The sequence below is a fragment of the Meleagris gallopavo genome, chromosome 8, assembly GCF_000146605.3.
Source record: "Meleagris gallopavo isolate NT-WF06-2002-E0010 breed Aviagen turkey brand Nicholas breeding stock chromosome 8, Turkey_5.1, whole genome shotgun sequence".
NCBI lineage: Eukaryota > Metazoa > Chordata > Aves > Galliformes > Phasianidae > Meleagris > Meleagris gallopavo.
The window spans coordinates 4,809,349-4,823,844 of record NC_015018.2 but is presented as its reverse complement, the minus strand read 5'-3'; the positions used below and the strand labels follow the sequence as shown (position 1 = coordinate 4,823,844).

At 43.2% G+C, this 14,496-nt stretch overlaps 1 protein-coding gene and 1 long non-coding RNA gene across 2 annotated transcripts in view; one reads left to right on the top strand and one right to left on the bottom strand.

Annotated features, from left to right (window-relative positions):
• The window catches only part of CDHR1 (cadherin related family member 1), a 34,413-nt gene extending 28,274 nt beyond the window's left edge, over positions 1 to 6,139 (bottom strand). The window contains exons 1-3 of the mRNA XM_010714160.3: positions 5,973 to 6,139; positions 5,155 to 5,250; positions 826 to 971 (exon numbers count right to left, since the gene is read on the bottom strand). Coding sequence (XP_010712462.1) covers positions 826 to 971; positions 5,155 to 5,250; positions 5,973 to 6,033 — 303 coding nt within the window. The 5' untranslated portion in view covers positions 6,034 to 6,139. The remainder of the gene's footprint in view (positions 1 to 825; positions 972 to 5,154; positions 5,251 to 5,972) is intronic.
• A 3,590-nt stretch (positions 6,140 to 9,729) lies between these two features.
• On the top strand, positions 9,730 to 13,429 carry LOC109368735. Its single transcript, XR_004160574.1, has 4 exons — positions 9,730 to 9,839; positions 10,213 to 10,274; positions 10,991 to 11,094; positions 12,809 to 13,429. It is a non-coding gene; the product is annotated as an uncharacterized LOC109368735 (long non-coding RNA).
• The last annotated feature ends 1,067 nt before the right edge of the window (positions 13,430 to 14,496 follow it).

Below are 14,496 nucleotides of genomic sequence, written 5' to 3'. Positions count from 1 at the left end.
ATTTGTTAGACGGTTTTGCTCTCACTGGAGAAAGAACTGCAAACTTAAGCACGTCTCAGCAGGTACAAGAAAATAGCGACTGATACAAGAAAACCAGAGCAGAGGCTAAGGAGACCCCTCAGAGCCTTTAGCTAAAGTGCTCCACGGCCTGTCTGGAGATGCGGATGGGAGACGGCTGCTCTGGGAATTCGTATTGCATTATGAAGCGCTAGTGAAACATCGGTCATCTTTTTGGAGAAATAATTCCTAGAACACCATTATTACTTCAAAACTACTCTGTGTTAGTACGTAGTATTTTGAAAGGTTTACTAAGTATTGTGTTGTCTTTACTGCATGGGCGACACGATGGGTGGTGTCTGTGTTCTCATAATAAAGTTGCCTTCAGTCCACTATTGCTGGGAACATCTTGAACCCACGTGGTTAAGGGTTAAAGGAGCACGACATAACTAGAAACGTGTCCTCAGACACTGCTTATGTAAATTTCTATTTCCTCCTATGACAGGAGAGTTTTGAAGGAATTTAGTCATGTCTGACTATTAAGGGACTGTTCTCGATAGCGTGCAGGTGGGGGCAGATAGGAATAAAAAATAAACTGTTCTGGCAAAAGCTGAAAAGAAAGCCCTCAGCTGCCAAAAAATTTGATAGTACTGCCAGTACTATCAAATCAACCGGAAAGCAACCCGATGGGTGAATTATAGCGTCTCAAAGTTAGAAATTACACATCTCAGGTACAAACAAGTTGGCATTGCTCCTCAAAGACATCGATCAACTGAAAGTCAAGGAAAATCCACTAAAGCGGAGTGAGGACATCTCACTGCACGCTACCTCTCTGTCAAGTTCCTCGATCAGCGTCACGTTTCCAAGGCTTCCGTCAACAGAAAAGTAGCGCCTGGATCCAGCCTCGTAGGTCAGGCCGTACGTCACGGGATCTCCTTCCGGATCAGTTCCATTCAGAGTATACACGTGGGCACCTGAAAAAGCGGCCACTGAGCACTTCCCTGTGGTTATGTCAGCAGCGAATATTTCACCAGCCTGCTTCTTAGGGATTTAGTCATCTTGCAGGAGGCAAAGCTTCTGCGAATCAAACCTATGGCAAAGTACAGGCACGTAGGGAGTTCAGTGGTTCCGACTGTCAGCTTTTATCCTGATGGTTAAACTGAATTCACCGGTGCCGTTTTCCCTCAGTTAGGGGCCTTTCCTGTGCAGCTGTACCGTTTGCACCACGGCGTCTACACAGATAACAAATTCCTGACTATCAACCCAGGTGCGTCTGAAGAGATGTTGCTGTAGGACCGGGAGACAATCCTGGCAGCAGCAGCAAAAGGCCTTCACACAAACCAGCCTGGGCCGAAGGCAGCGCTCCCGCTGGACAAAGCCCAGGCTCTGGAGACACGGGGACATTTGCAGGCTTCATTGCCTTCAGAGTCAAAAGCAAAAGTCTTCCTTCCTGCTTAGCTCCCATCATTACTTATCTCTCATTAAACTCTCCACTTAGCACATCCACTCGTGTGCATACCAATTAATAAATTCTCTAAATTCCTCAACATATTTCCTCCACACGCTGGGGAAAGAAAGATTGTCATTTCCGTTTTAACACATCTGAGAAATAATGCCAGTTTTCACAGTAAACCGGCTTTGTTTATCAGAGGTGATGATTTCTGGAGGAGATATGACACCCACACTTTCAAAAGATGGTGAGCGTTTATTCGTAACATTTTTTATTAAGCTTGGATGTCTGTCATTCTTCTGTGCATCAATATTTTCATCCAAATAACTGCAAGCACTTCAAGATTATCAATAACTGAGCCTGACACACAAAACATTTCTGTCGTTTTCTTCTACCTCGTGATTGAGGAGCCTTATCTGAGATACCCAGGTCACAGAGGTACAGAACACAAACTGAGAGGGACGTGCACGGACAGGCCATGTCACCTGGGCTTCTTCATCCGCTCTCTACCTGCCTCACTGGAAAAGGCAATGAGCAATCACCACCAAGCCCGCAGGTGGCTATGGACTGCAAGCTCACTCTAGGGCAAGAGGAGCTGCTGGAGAACGTGGACCATAAACCACAAGGGCAAACCTGCTCTTTATCAACCGCTACTGTTGCTGCTGTTTCACACCTGCACCCTGGCTGACTTGGGACCGGAGGTGGCCAAGCCAGAAAACAGCAAAGAAGCTGCGGGAGCCATGGGGGGAGCTTGAAGGATGGAGAGAGATGAAGCGGCCAGCCAGAGGCAGACAGTGGGGAGCTGGAGCTGCGTGCGCAAAGAAGCGCAGCTGAAAACTGCTTTCAGTGGGACGGTGCACATATGTGGGAGCATGGGGAAAAAGGAAAGAAGAAAGGCAAGCGTGAGAGGCATGCAGAAATCTCCAAAGCACTGAGAATGCCTGGACTTTCAGAAACGAGCCCTTACGACGGTGCTTCGATCCCTTGTTTTGCATCTCTTCTCAGCGTTCCGCTACGAGGGCTTACAGGATTAATGGGGTAAGATGAAGCAAACAGCCTGAAATAGTATCTCACACATGCTGTAAGACCTTGATTAGGGTCATATACATCTTGTATGTACACAGGCAACTCTTTGCCACAAGCTCAGCACCAAATATCCCTACGTACCCCACTGCGCGACTGCTCAAATTGCAGCTGCCACTTTAGCTCATTCCTTTTCCCGTGGTTCTTACATCTGCCACTGGAAGGGGCTGTTGTTCTGGCCCCTCTGACAACAAGGAGTCTCGTGATCTGCAGCTCTAAAAAGAATCTGGAGATGCACGGGCAATTCCAAGCCGTCCCATACAAATAGCAATTGCTTTCTTTATGGTAAACTGACATCATTAGGTACATAACTGACAGTCCACAACTACCTATGAACAGACAACATACCACAAGGGAAAAGAAGGCCTGGTAAAAGACGACACGAGCACGATAATGTGCTTTTCTTGAACTTGGCGTAGTCTTGTAGCTACAGCACTTCTTCCTACAGCAGCATGGAGAAACCATCACCTCCTTTCAGCGCTCTGAAATACTACACGTCCCTCACCTGCACGTGCCGGGGACTGTAACTAACACACAGCTCGTAACCTCAGCAGAGCCAAAGCATTTCTGGAGGTTGATTAAAGCAGCTGCTTGTGGTGCTGATCCCATCAGACGCTGGCTGCGGCTGGGGCACAGCCAAATAAAGCATCCTCCCTATGCTCTCACTTTTATGTGAGCGCACAGAAGACCTAATGCCAACCCGCCCCGCATGTCTGCAGCAATAAGCCTGAGTGAAGCCACCCAGAATCAGCCACACACAAACTTCAGTGCCCCTGTTTTGTCGCTGATCATCCTGATCAAAACTCTAAGATGACTGTGGGACTATGGATGCTGGGAACTGCACACAGACAGGAAACAGAGAATCCTCTTTCTTCCAGGTTCCTCTGCAGCATGAGGTCCTCGCACTGAGCCGTGGCCTGTCTCTGGCCCTCCCACTCCATGCAGTGCTGGGAGTTGCTTCTCTCTTGACTTTTAAAAAGTCATTTATAAAGCAAACAGCAAGTGCAGACCAGCTAATGTAGACACATTTTGGCCAAAGCCAGCAGTCATTAGCAATAGCAGCACTGCAGATGGGGCAGCTGACACGACCTCTGACCCCTCACAGCTGTACTGCTGTCTGGACACGCACGCTCTCCTTTGCCTGTCCTCAGCTCCAGCATCGGGTCCCTGTGTTGGAGCACCACTGCTACAGGGAGCGCTGCCACTGGGACAGACTGAAGCCCTGCCGGGGGAACACCTCTGACTGTGCCACCCTCAGCTTCCTGTCCCCGTGGAGGTGGCTGAAGGCCCAGCAGGGAGTAGCCGATGCTCCGTAAAGGCCTGCAGGCCAGCAGCATGTCAGGCACAGAGTCCAGTGGCACGCAGGGAGCTGCGCTGCCTGCAGTGCAGTGGGGGCTGGCAGCCATCACTCACATGGACTGGGTCAGGTGTCACTTTGTTCCAGTAAGCACCTCACATTACAGGCACTATCTACATGAACAGGGAAGCAATCCCACCGATCGGCCTTGCTCCAGCGACCAGCCGAGCTGTTCTGATTGCTGAGGCTTAGCGTGATTTCCAGGCAACTCTGGCCAAAGGCACAACACAAATCTCAGCTTCTTGGTCTGCATGTGCTGCTACACCGCTGTAGGCCCTCAGCTGAGGCTTCCGCCTAAGCCTGGCTGAGCTTACAGTAAAGCCCTGCTGCATCACAAGCAAGCTCACTGCCCGTTCATCTGCTGGGTGCGTCACTTCTATGCTCTGTTCTGCTTTCTGCTCCTGTGCTTCTCTGGTTGAAGAACAAGAGCAGAACCTGCTGCTTCCCAGACATCTCCTCCTCACTTTGAACACGCCCAGTGTGGGTCTTGGCTGGCATCTAGTTCTCCGGGCCAGAAACTGAGATTTTTGAGCAAGCCCCAGGCACTGAGCATCCGGCCATGGCTAGGAAGCCTGTGCCCTAAGTCTGCCCTCAACCCTGTCTCTAACACTGGCTAAGCCCTGCCAAGGGAGGGGTTGGGTGCAGCCATCTCCTTGCGCACAAGGGCAAGAGTAAATGGGTGCTTTGGTAATCCATTGAAAATAGCCGAGTGCTTTTCTTTACAGACAAAAGAGCAAAGACTAAAGAAAACCTCAGTGCTACGTCTGGAGGTCTTCATCACAGTGATTTAATATATGTAACATTTTTTAGATGACAGGAAGTTATTCTTTTCCCATGGGAAATTCTGATTATTAATCATCCATTTATTCTATTTTCTCTCTCTTTTTTTTTAATGCAATTACAGTTTAAAAAAGAACTGTATAAACCCACCCACAAAATGTTCAGAGTCAGAGAATGCATCAGTAAAATTTTCAGTAAAATTTTGAATTTTCAGTAGAATGAAACTGAACTTGTTTCAAAAGAATCAATTGTTGCCAAGCAGTTCTTACTCTAAGCAGAAGCGTGCTCTACCATTTGTGCTGTACATGAGGAACGTGGTAACTCTTCACGGAAAACCACGTCTCTCACTTTGCGATGTATAGCCTGCTCTTATCAGGGCTGACAAAGTTATCAGTGATTTTAACACCTCTGACAAAACACGTGTTGCCAAGCAAAAGAGCAACCGACTTCAGCTTCATACTTTAACCATACACGTTTGAATACTGACCAACAGGTGTGTCCTCGGAAAGGCTGAGGAGTGCCATGTTCCCATTTGTGCTCCTGGCTCCGTTATCGAAGAAATAGGGGGCATAATTTGCCTGAACTGCAATTAAAACAGAAGCCAAAGAAAAACACGTCATCGGTGGCAGTTACCTAGCTGCTACCCGACTCTCAGTAAACACGAGCTCCGCGGGGAATACTACGAGGGCGCAACATACCCATTGCTGCAGTGCACTTTCAGGGTAATATCTGCACGGGCACTTTCAATACACTCGCTTCTACCCGCTACTGTGCGTTCACACAGCAGTCAATGGAGAAGAAGAGCGTGTAAAAAAACATCGAGGGAACCAAACCAAGCAGCGGGACCTCTCTAGAAGTCTCCGTCAGCCCTGGGCATCCGCAAAACATCAACCCTCCTGGCAATGCCCGCACGCCTCTCCCTGCGCTGCACGCACGGGACTGAAGCTCCCGGTGCCTCGGCACCTCTCCCAGCGCTCTGAACACATTCTGCCCTAACGTTATGCCTACTGCACTAGCAATTAGCCAGAATTAAATTGTTACTTACTTCCTGCCAGACAACAGCAGAGTTTAAGAAAACAAAAAACAAAGAACAGGTTAGTGGTGTGCCTACTGACGCCGTTAGCTTCTAAACAGCCCATCTGAAACAAATCTATGTAAGCACAGCGGGGAACAATTGCACAAGGGTCAGCAGTTGGCAGGGAAAATATTTCAGGACGACATTACCACATCGGTAAGGATTACCACGGGATTTAAGGTGATGCTGTACCCTCCTATATTCTTATTTAAAGGGATCATTGTACTCACCCAGGCAAACGTGCACCAAACTGAGAAATAAGGAGGGGACGAAATGCCTTACATGCTTCATCCCACTGCAGAAGGGGACAATTTCTTCTCTGTTTCAAGGATTTTAATTTGTTTTGCTCTAAAAGGTCCAGGAAAGCGTCCTTCAGGCTGATGTAGTGGAGAAATGTGCAAGAGGCAGTAACAGATGCTAAGACGTTAAGCGGATGACACGTCTTAATTTCTGAGGAATTTAAAGAAGCTCCTTCCTACCAGCTAATTAGACCAATTACTTTGCAGGGAGCTGTGAGACTCGTTTCTCAGGCAAGATTTGAAGGAAGCAGTGCACCTCTCACAGGGTCGGCTGCGCTGTTCAAACGTGAAAGTCAGAGAAAAGGTGAATCTGAAGATTGCTTTATTTCTGATGTCTCTAATTCCCTAAACCAGCCCTCTGCTTCTAAGAGCTGGGAGAGGTTTCTTTTTGTTTCAGGTTTGGAAATACTGTTGTTACTGGCTTAAAGGAAACAACCGCATTTATGATGGCAGAAAATACTTAAAATTGCACACTAAAAATACAAAAATCAAAAGTTCTTTTTTTTTTTCCTTTTTGCTTTTTTTTTTTTTCTTTCTGTGCGTTGGCACCACTATTAAATTCTTAAATGCACGCATTTCTGGAAACCCCTTACATTCAGCAAGCAATTTCTAACCAACAGACTAGAAATGTGGAAAAACTTCAAAAGTAGCTTTTCTTTCTTGCTTTGGTTCTCCGCATATAAAACTCGTTTGTGTTAATTTAAACTATATTTATCATCCAGTTAATTATAGAGCAAAAAGCAGCCAGTGTGAAAAGCAGATGACAAAGTTGTTGCATGCTGGAAGAAACTCCCTCGGTGGTGATGCCTCCGATCAGGGATGCTTACGAAGAGGGTTAGCTGTTTGAATGTGACCCGAGGCAAATAATTTATTCTTCTGCTTCCTGAAGGTTTCTGCAGCTATCAGATAACCTGACCAAACTATGGTGTCTCTGCTGTCAAGTGTATAATATTTAAGATCCTTAATTTGTTTTGTCATTTTCAGTGGAAAAGTAATCAAAGCAAAGTTGTTTTACTATCCCACTAGTCTGTTTTGAAAGGATATGGGCTCTTTTTTGTGTGGTTTTGAATACCAGGTTGCGGTGAGAAAAACAAATACCAGCATACGCTTGAAGTAAAAGAACAGGCTTTTACAAGAATAAAAGCGGAAGAATGAGTTCCTGTTAATGCTGTTTACTGCTTGCATTCTATTTATTTGCATAAATGAATTTTGTGGAGGGCATCAGGAATATTGGAAATTCAGACTCGGATTTCCAACCCTTTTTTTTTCTTTTTTCCCCATCACTTGCAGCATAATTTACGTGGCTGTTGCATTTAATTGCTTGGGAATGGCCGCTCAGAAGCTGAGACAAGGTGAGAAATGAGCGGATGTTAAGAGTAATTCTTAATGTTGTAATGCAGACTATACCAAGGGTGGTCTGAGTTGGCTGATATAGTACTCTAGCGATTACGATTTTTCTGAGCAATTTTTCCCTTCTTCTCAGTAACGGGAACATTGCTCACTTTTTAACTCGATTTTCTCATTCAGTGTGTTTCCCCACGTCAGTAGTATGAATTTGGAGGGTTCTCCTGAATTGATACTAATACCTATGAAAGATTGAAAGTGAGCAAGAATGATTATCCTCGTATCTTTCATACGCTGTCATCCTAACACAAATCCACTGAAATTCAGGCAGCTTTTCTGTTGAGAAGATAGCGCCAGTCTCTTGGAGCACTTCAGAACATTAAACCTGATAGATTTCACAACTGCCTTGCCCTTCCTAAAACTTACTCACGTAAAGATTTTTAAAGAGTACATGTAGGTCCGTACATTTTTCCAGTACAAAATAAAGTTCGATATAGTTGAATTAGAGATGTAGTGTGGGTTTTTTTAATTCCAATTGCTTCATTAGTCCCGCCTACATCATTCAATATTCTTCAGTTGTCATGTGTATGTTGCAAAACCTAAAGCGTGTGGGAAACAAATTTGACCATTAAATTTGCATAACGTAGTTGTGTTGCTCTAGGCTGCAGGCACGGGGAGAAACAAAACATACACTTCAGAAAACCATCTACAAATGCAAAGAATCAACAGATTAAGCCAGATAAATGTAGTTCAAGAACTAGCGAGGAAAATCTTTTACTCCATCCTCGTGGGAGTTTCATTTCAGATAACTGGGCCGTAGAGTGCAAAAAGCTGAACTACCAGCTTTGAGTTCTATAACGTTTATGGCAGGAAGAAGATAAGAAGTATTTAGACATTTATTGAGGTTGATTAAACACATCAACAAAGCAGAAAAGAAGCCTGCAAAACCTGTATGAGTACAAACACGGTATTGCAAGGTTATATTATTAGATAAAACAATAAATAAAAATAGTTTCAGGCACACACCTCGCCTAAGAAAACTGCGCTTATTTTCCATTTACAATACTACGGATTAAAGGCATAAAGACTTCAATTTCAAGGAGAGTTAAGCTGGATACAACAAGAACTCAAGCACTAAATACTTCTTATGTCACATTTTTGTTTTAAACAGGAATTAAATAGTGCGGAGAAAATGCTAATTCATGACCTGAAGCAGTGATCGAGCACCCGGCAGGAAAGCAGGGCGAGCCCAGCAGAGTTCAGGTGCACACAATACACTTAAGTGACCAGAAGAGCTGGAGCCAGGATCCATCCCTTCCCAGACCTCACTTAAGGGTTGAAAGTGTAGGCAAAGGCATCTTGCTGGAGATCCCTACATACGCGTGTTTTTCTGATGGTAAGTAGATCCTTTTGTTTTTGTGTCTCTAGCTGTCGCGTTTGAATGAGTCCTCTCTTGCTGCAGTTTAAGATCTTGCTGCTCTCATCACTGCTGTGCTTTCTATCATGTTATAAGTTTGCAGTCAAAATTGAATTTAAATTTTGGATAAGTTTAGCCCACTTTATTTTTAGCTGAAAGGCGACGTTAAGGCTGAATAAATATTGAAACGTATTTAACTTCAGTTTGTACTAGGCTGACGTGAATTACTGAGATTAATTGCTTTTGTGTTTGTATGGGGCTGCTGAATCATGGCCTGAATCTCTGATTGATCACCTGAGGTGAGCAATGAGTCAGCCACGGGAGCACAGCTGAAGGCAAATCACCTGTCCTGCAGGAAGGGGTGGAGCCTGGCTGCACCTCTCCTAGAGCCATTTAAGAGCTGACTGCCAGTGGGGAAGGATCTCTCTCTGGAGATCCGCTCCACCGGAGTTTATTTTGTGAGCCCAGGATAGGGTGAGTGACTTTCTCTCATTACTCCAATATAAATTATATTAGCCAAGCTCCTGGATATATATATATATATCCAGGATGTACACACGCACACACACACGCCATCTGTATATCCATTGATTATACAGTGTTAAACTTCACTTGCACAAAAACATTGAGTAACTCATTAAAAATACTATATGGGTAAATGCTTTGTTAAAACCAATGTCCTTTAGAGAGAAACTAAAGAAGTAAGCACTTGAAGATTCTATTTTCCTGTCAAGAAAAAAACTTCTTTCCAGTTTGTAGAGTCAGAGTTGGAATCTTTATTTATTTGGGTAATCTATTAATACTTAGTGTGCTATGAGAGGAAACAAGTTGATCGAACTGCTGTGTGTACTATAGAAGCAGCGGAGGATGTTGTCTGCTTCTTTCTAATGCTTCTAAACGTATGTTTTTCTCTCCCTAACAGAAGGGATGCAAACAGATCATGAAATGCTGCCTGCAATAAAGGAAGATTATCTGGATACTTTACAGCAGAAACTGCTGTCAGCAGGCTGCCCTCTTTCCTCTTTTCTACAGACTAAGTATTGCAACAACCTTGTTACTTTGGAATTAAAAAGCAAATGTATTCTTTTTGCACGTGCTATTCTGTATATCCCACGGTTTTGCCCTGCGGCCTTTTTGAAAGTAGGAGCTGTCCTATTTGTGCTGCTGACTGAAATTAATAATAGACATAAGTTGAATACCTTTATGTAATTGTTCTGTAACAAACTTCTTTATTTCTGTTTCTTCAAGCGTTCTTGAACGGCCTGCCTTGAGAATAGGTCTTATTTGTTATTGTAATTTATTTGTGTAAAAAAAGCATGGGGTGCATTTACACAAGTTTATCTCTATAATTAACAAAATCTTCTATTGTCTACAAAATCTTCCTGAACTTTTCTTCACGTGGTGGAGCAGAGGTTAGAGGAGATTAAGGTCAGCTGAGGATCTTCTGTCAAAATATCTCCGCTCGTCAAAAGGTACGTACTCGTAGCAATTTCAACCGACAGAGCGAAGACGGTACAACTTGGCTCGCTTAGTTTGTTCCTCTGTAAATCTTTCGTCTTGTTTGTGCACAGTTAGTCTTCAGCAAGACTTCACAAACAAGTCTGTAGAAACTTGCTGTTTCTCTGAGAAATTGTTAATGACCCACGCATGCTCCTTTTGCTCGGCTAGCTGTCTGTAGGAGAGGGACAAAATTACTCTCTGGACTTCTAGGTTCCTCCAAAATTCTTCCTCTCCGAGCTCAAACTAATTGGTTTCTTAATGGTAATGAGCTGACCTCACGTCATGGTTAAATGTACTCAAACAAAAACATAAGGTCAAAATGATACAAAATTAAGGACTCGAAGGTTTCAGAAAAGCAGCGTTGGAGGAATGAATTTTCTCATTTCCAGCAGCTCTAATCTACCGGAAGCTTAGAAACTTTATATTGTCATTTTAACCGAACAGTAAATGCTCCTCCAACTTCCCACTCCAGGGAAGAAGGGAAAGAAAGAGACAGATGAAGTTGCTAGTGTTTTTAATGTAATTATCCACTTAGCTTTGTGTTGGAAACATTGAACTTGACCATCTTATCTTTGCACCAAGTCCAGGAAAGTTTACTGTCTAGAGAAAGGAGGACATCGTATTTGTGTTAGAATGAATTATGATTGAGTCCTATCTCATTCTGCGTTCTCCATTATCTCATTTGTAGATGCGGTAAGGTACCGTAGTTCTTCACAGCTTCAAAGCATTACATACACAATACAGATACAGATGCGAATATTTGAAACGCTCGGGACCTCATTCATCAAACCAGTAAGTGTTCGTTATGTACTTCTTAAAATTGAAATAATCGCAGGGCCAAAACGTGAATGAACTAGCAGGGAACACTTTATGCGAAAATGGAGAGAATTTCTAATGCTTCTGTCTTTTTTTTTTTTCTTTTCTTTCAATGGAAAGTTAACTCATTCATGTAAGTCCTTAGGGTAACTTCATAAACATCAGAAGTCTACTTTCCGGCATTTATTTCTCTTCTTGATTCTCACTTCGGTCCGCTTCAGATTTCAGTACAACTTCGGCAAGGCTAACGTGTGTGAAAGTGACAGTGTAATGATGCTTGTTGAAAAACCATACAAAATCCAGATAGAATATAATAGTTATTAACTTCATTAGCACCGTATCATGAAAGCGTTGCAGAATACGAAAGCACTGAAGTATTATTTATCTTCCAAGCAAAGAATGTTTGTTTTTTTTAATTTAAATGTATCCCCTTGTGCAGTGTATATGGAAAGGCGCAAGGCATGTTAGTCTTACCTTTAGCTCTTCAATAAGAACTTGCCCTAGAATAAAATGTCATTCCTGTGTGAAAGTAACCTTTACGATAACTGTAGTTAAGATACACTTGCCTAGCTTTGATGTGGTTAAAAAAAAAAAATCTAAACATGGGTTTTAAAAAAATAAATAATAGAACTTTCAATGGCATACAGGACAGTAATGAACTATGTGTCTCTAGGTTCTTAAAATACTGTAATTTTCTCATCATTGAGCCTCTGATATCGTATGTTCTGACCTGCTCTAGGAGTGAGAAATATCTCTTTGCTAAGGTTTAGAGAAATTCTCTCTCTCCCAAAGTTATCTTAAAAGACTTCCACGTCACACACAACTTGTGATAACAACATGTAATAGAATCACCTTTCACGTGTTAAGATTTGGAGTAATATCTTTAGAGATAGAAAGGTGTGTATAAAAAAAAAAAACCAAACTTTCAGGTCATAACTAGCTATGTAATTGGGTCTTTTGGTAACAGCTTCATGGTGTTTTTTATTCATTTTTGTCGGCTTTCTTGTCATCCAGCTTGAAAGATTTCCTTTACTTTTTGTCCTTGACTGTGTGGAACTGTTACTGAATCTTCTGCCTTTCATAGCCTTGTAGTAAAAAGTTCTTCTAACAGTGCTGAAAATGGGATGGCCTTTTCAAGCACATGCTGTGTCTCCTTTCTGAGGAGGAGAGTGAAATTGAATTAAGAATGTCTTTGAAACTCAATTGGGAGCCATTGCTTTTTGCAGGCTACCTGCAAGCATGGAGAACTGCTGCGTGACCGGGTATTCTGAGCAGCTGGAAGTCACTACCAGTTGGAACTGTCACCATTTTTTTTTAAATGCTGAGGTCACATTCTCTCTAATCTTTATGTACAGTTCTACAATTTTTTTGATGTGTTGTTTTAAGCAAATGTCATCATCGAAGATGTTGCAATATGGTTAATATATGCAAATATTGACTTTTTTTCTATCGGGTTTAACTCTTTGCACCTTTGAAAGGTGTGCAGGAATGTTAACTTCTTTCAGTACTTCACTATTTTTAGAATGCCAAAAACACTTATCTCACAAGCACTGTTGCTTCTACTGCTGATGAATCTTCGCATTGCTTCAGTATGTCTTGACAAACTTACGATGTTCTCATCAGAGATCTGTCAGCCTCACCTCTGTGCTGGAGGAGAGTTTGGAACAGATTCTTCTGAAATCTGTGCTAGGGCACGTGGAAGAGAGGAAGGTGATACGAGACAAGTAGCGCGGCTTCACTGAGTGCAGATCCTGCTTGAACAATCTACTGGCTTTTTTTTTTTTTCCATGATGGAGTAAACGGACCAGGGAAGAACCGCTGATGTCAACTTTTTGAATTCTGGTAAGGCTTTTGACACAGTCCCCCACAGTATCCTTCTCTCTAAATCCCTAAGATAGGGATCTAATGGCTGGATCATTTGTTGAATGAGGAAAGTGAATCAATGTCTGGAAGCGGATCAATCGTGAGTGATGTCCCTCAATGGTCAGTACTGGGACTCAACCTCTTGAATGTGTTCATCAGTATTGTCAACAGTGGGATCTATCATGCCCTCTGCAAGTTTGCAGATGGCACCACGTTGTCTAATGCGGTGAACAGGCTTGAGGGACAGTATGTAATCCAGGGAGACCTAGAGAGCCTCAAGCAGTGGGCCCTGTAGGACCTCAACAAATCCAATTGCAGGGTCCTGCACGTGGGTCCCCCAGGTTCAGCAATTCCCACAGCGGATGCGACCTGGGGGATGGAAGGGTTGAGCACAGCCCTGCCCAAAAGGACTTTGGGGTACCGGTGGTTGGGAAGCTGGGCTTGAGTAGGGCATTGTGCCCTCACAGCCCAAAAAGTCATACGGTTAAAATCCGCTTTAGAAATTCTAGTCAAAAGAAAAAATAAAAACCCAAAACACTTCAATTTCCTGCTCTTTATGATGAGGGTTTTTTTTTATGATGAACGATATTCTGTAAGTAAGAGACAAATCAAATTATTCAGAGGCTTCGCTTCATTTATTCCCACTTCCGACTGCTTGATATTGGACATCAGATGCAACTACTGGATTATAAGTATTCAGGGGAATAGAGATCAGGTTCTCTGAATAACACAAAGCAAGCCCTTGCGATACAAAGTGAAGTACTGGCAGCTTCAGAAAATGGGAATTATCCTACGGCATTTATTCAAGGTGCGTGTTCCACACTGCTGCCTGGTAGTTCATTTGTATGATTCTAAGCTTTTGAGAGTCTATCTGAACTGCGAACGTTGCCCTTCGTTAGGCTTTCATAGAGGTTCGTGGAATGCACAGTTCATAATCTGCTTCTTCCAGGACTTAGCTGAGATGGCTTGCTGTTCTTTAGCTGTCTTCCATTCTGATTTGGCTTTGTTTTACGCTGTGGAATTCAGTTCTTGCTCGTCTTTCCTGAACTCCTCTTGATGCGCAAGGGTGAGGAGAAGACGAAACAAAGTGCTCTGTGAGTTTTATTTCTGTACTTAACCATTAATGTGAGGAAAGATTCAACTTGATCCTTCTCGGTGCACCTATACATGCCTAATTCCAATCAGGGTTCAGATTAAATAGAGAAAACTTGACACAGGCTACACCGTGTAGGAGATCACTTCGTTAAAGTACTGAGCTGTGTGATAAGTAGGTTACATCATGCTGGCTACTGTATCCACAAATCCATTTCACTCTGAAATGAATTTCAACGCTTCAGTGCTTTGAGCGCTTCTGAGCCATTACTGTTTTTGGAAAGAAATTGACCTGTCTGATAAATATTTCTGCATGTGTTATGTTTAGCCTTGCGCTCGTTACATCCTGTGACAAACCGAACCTAAGAGACTGGATTTTCATTCCTTTGGAAAAGGGTAATACTTACTGGGGTTTGAAGCACT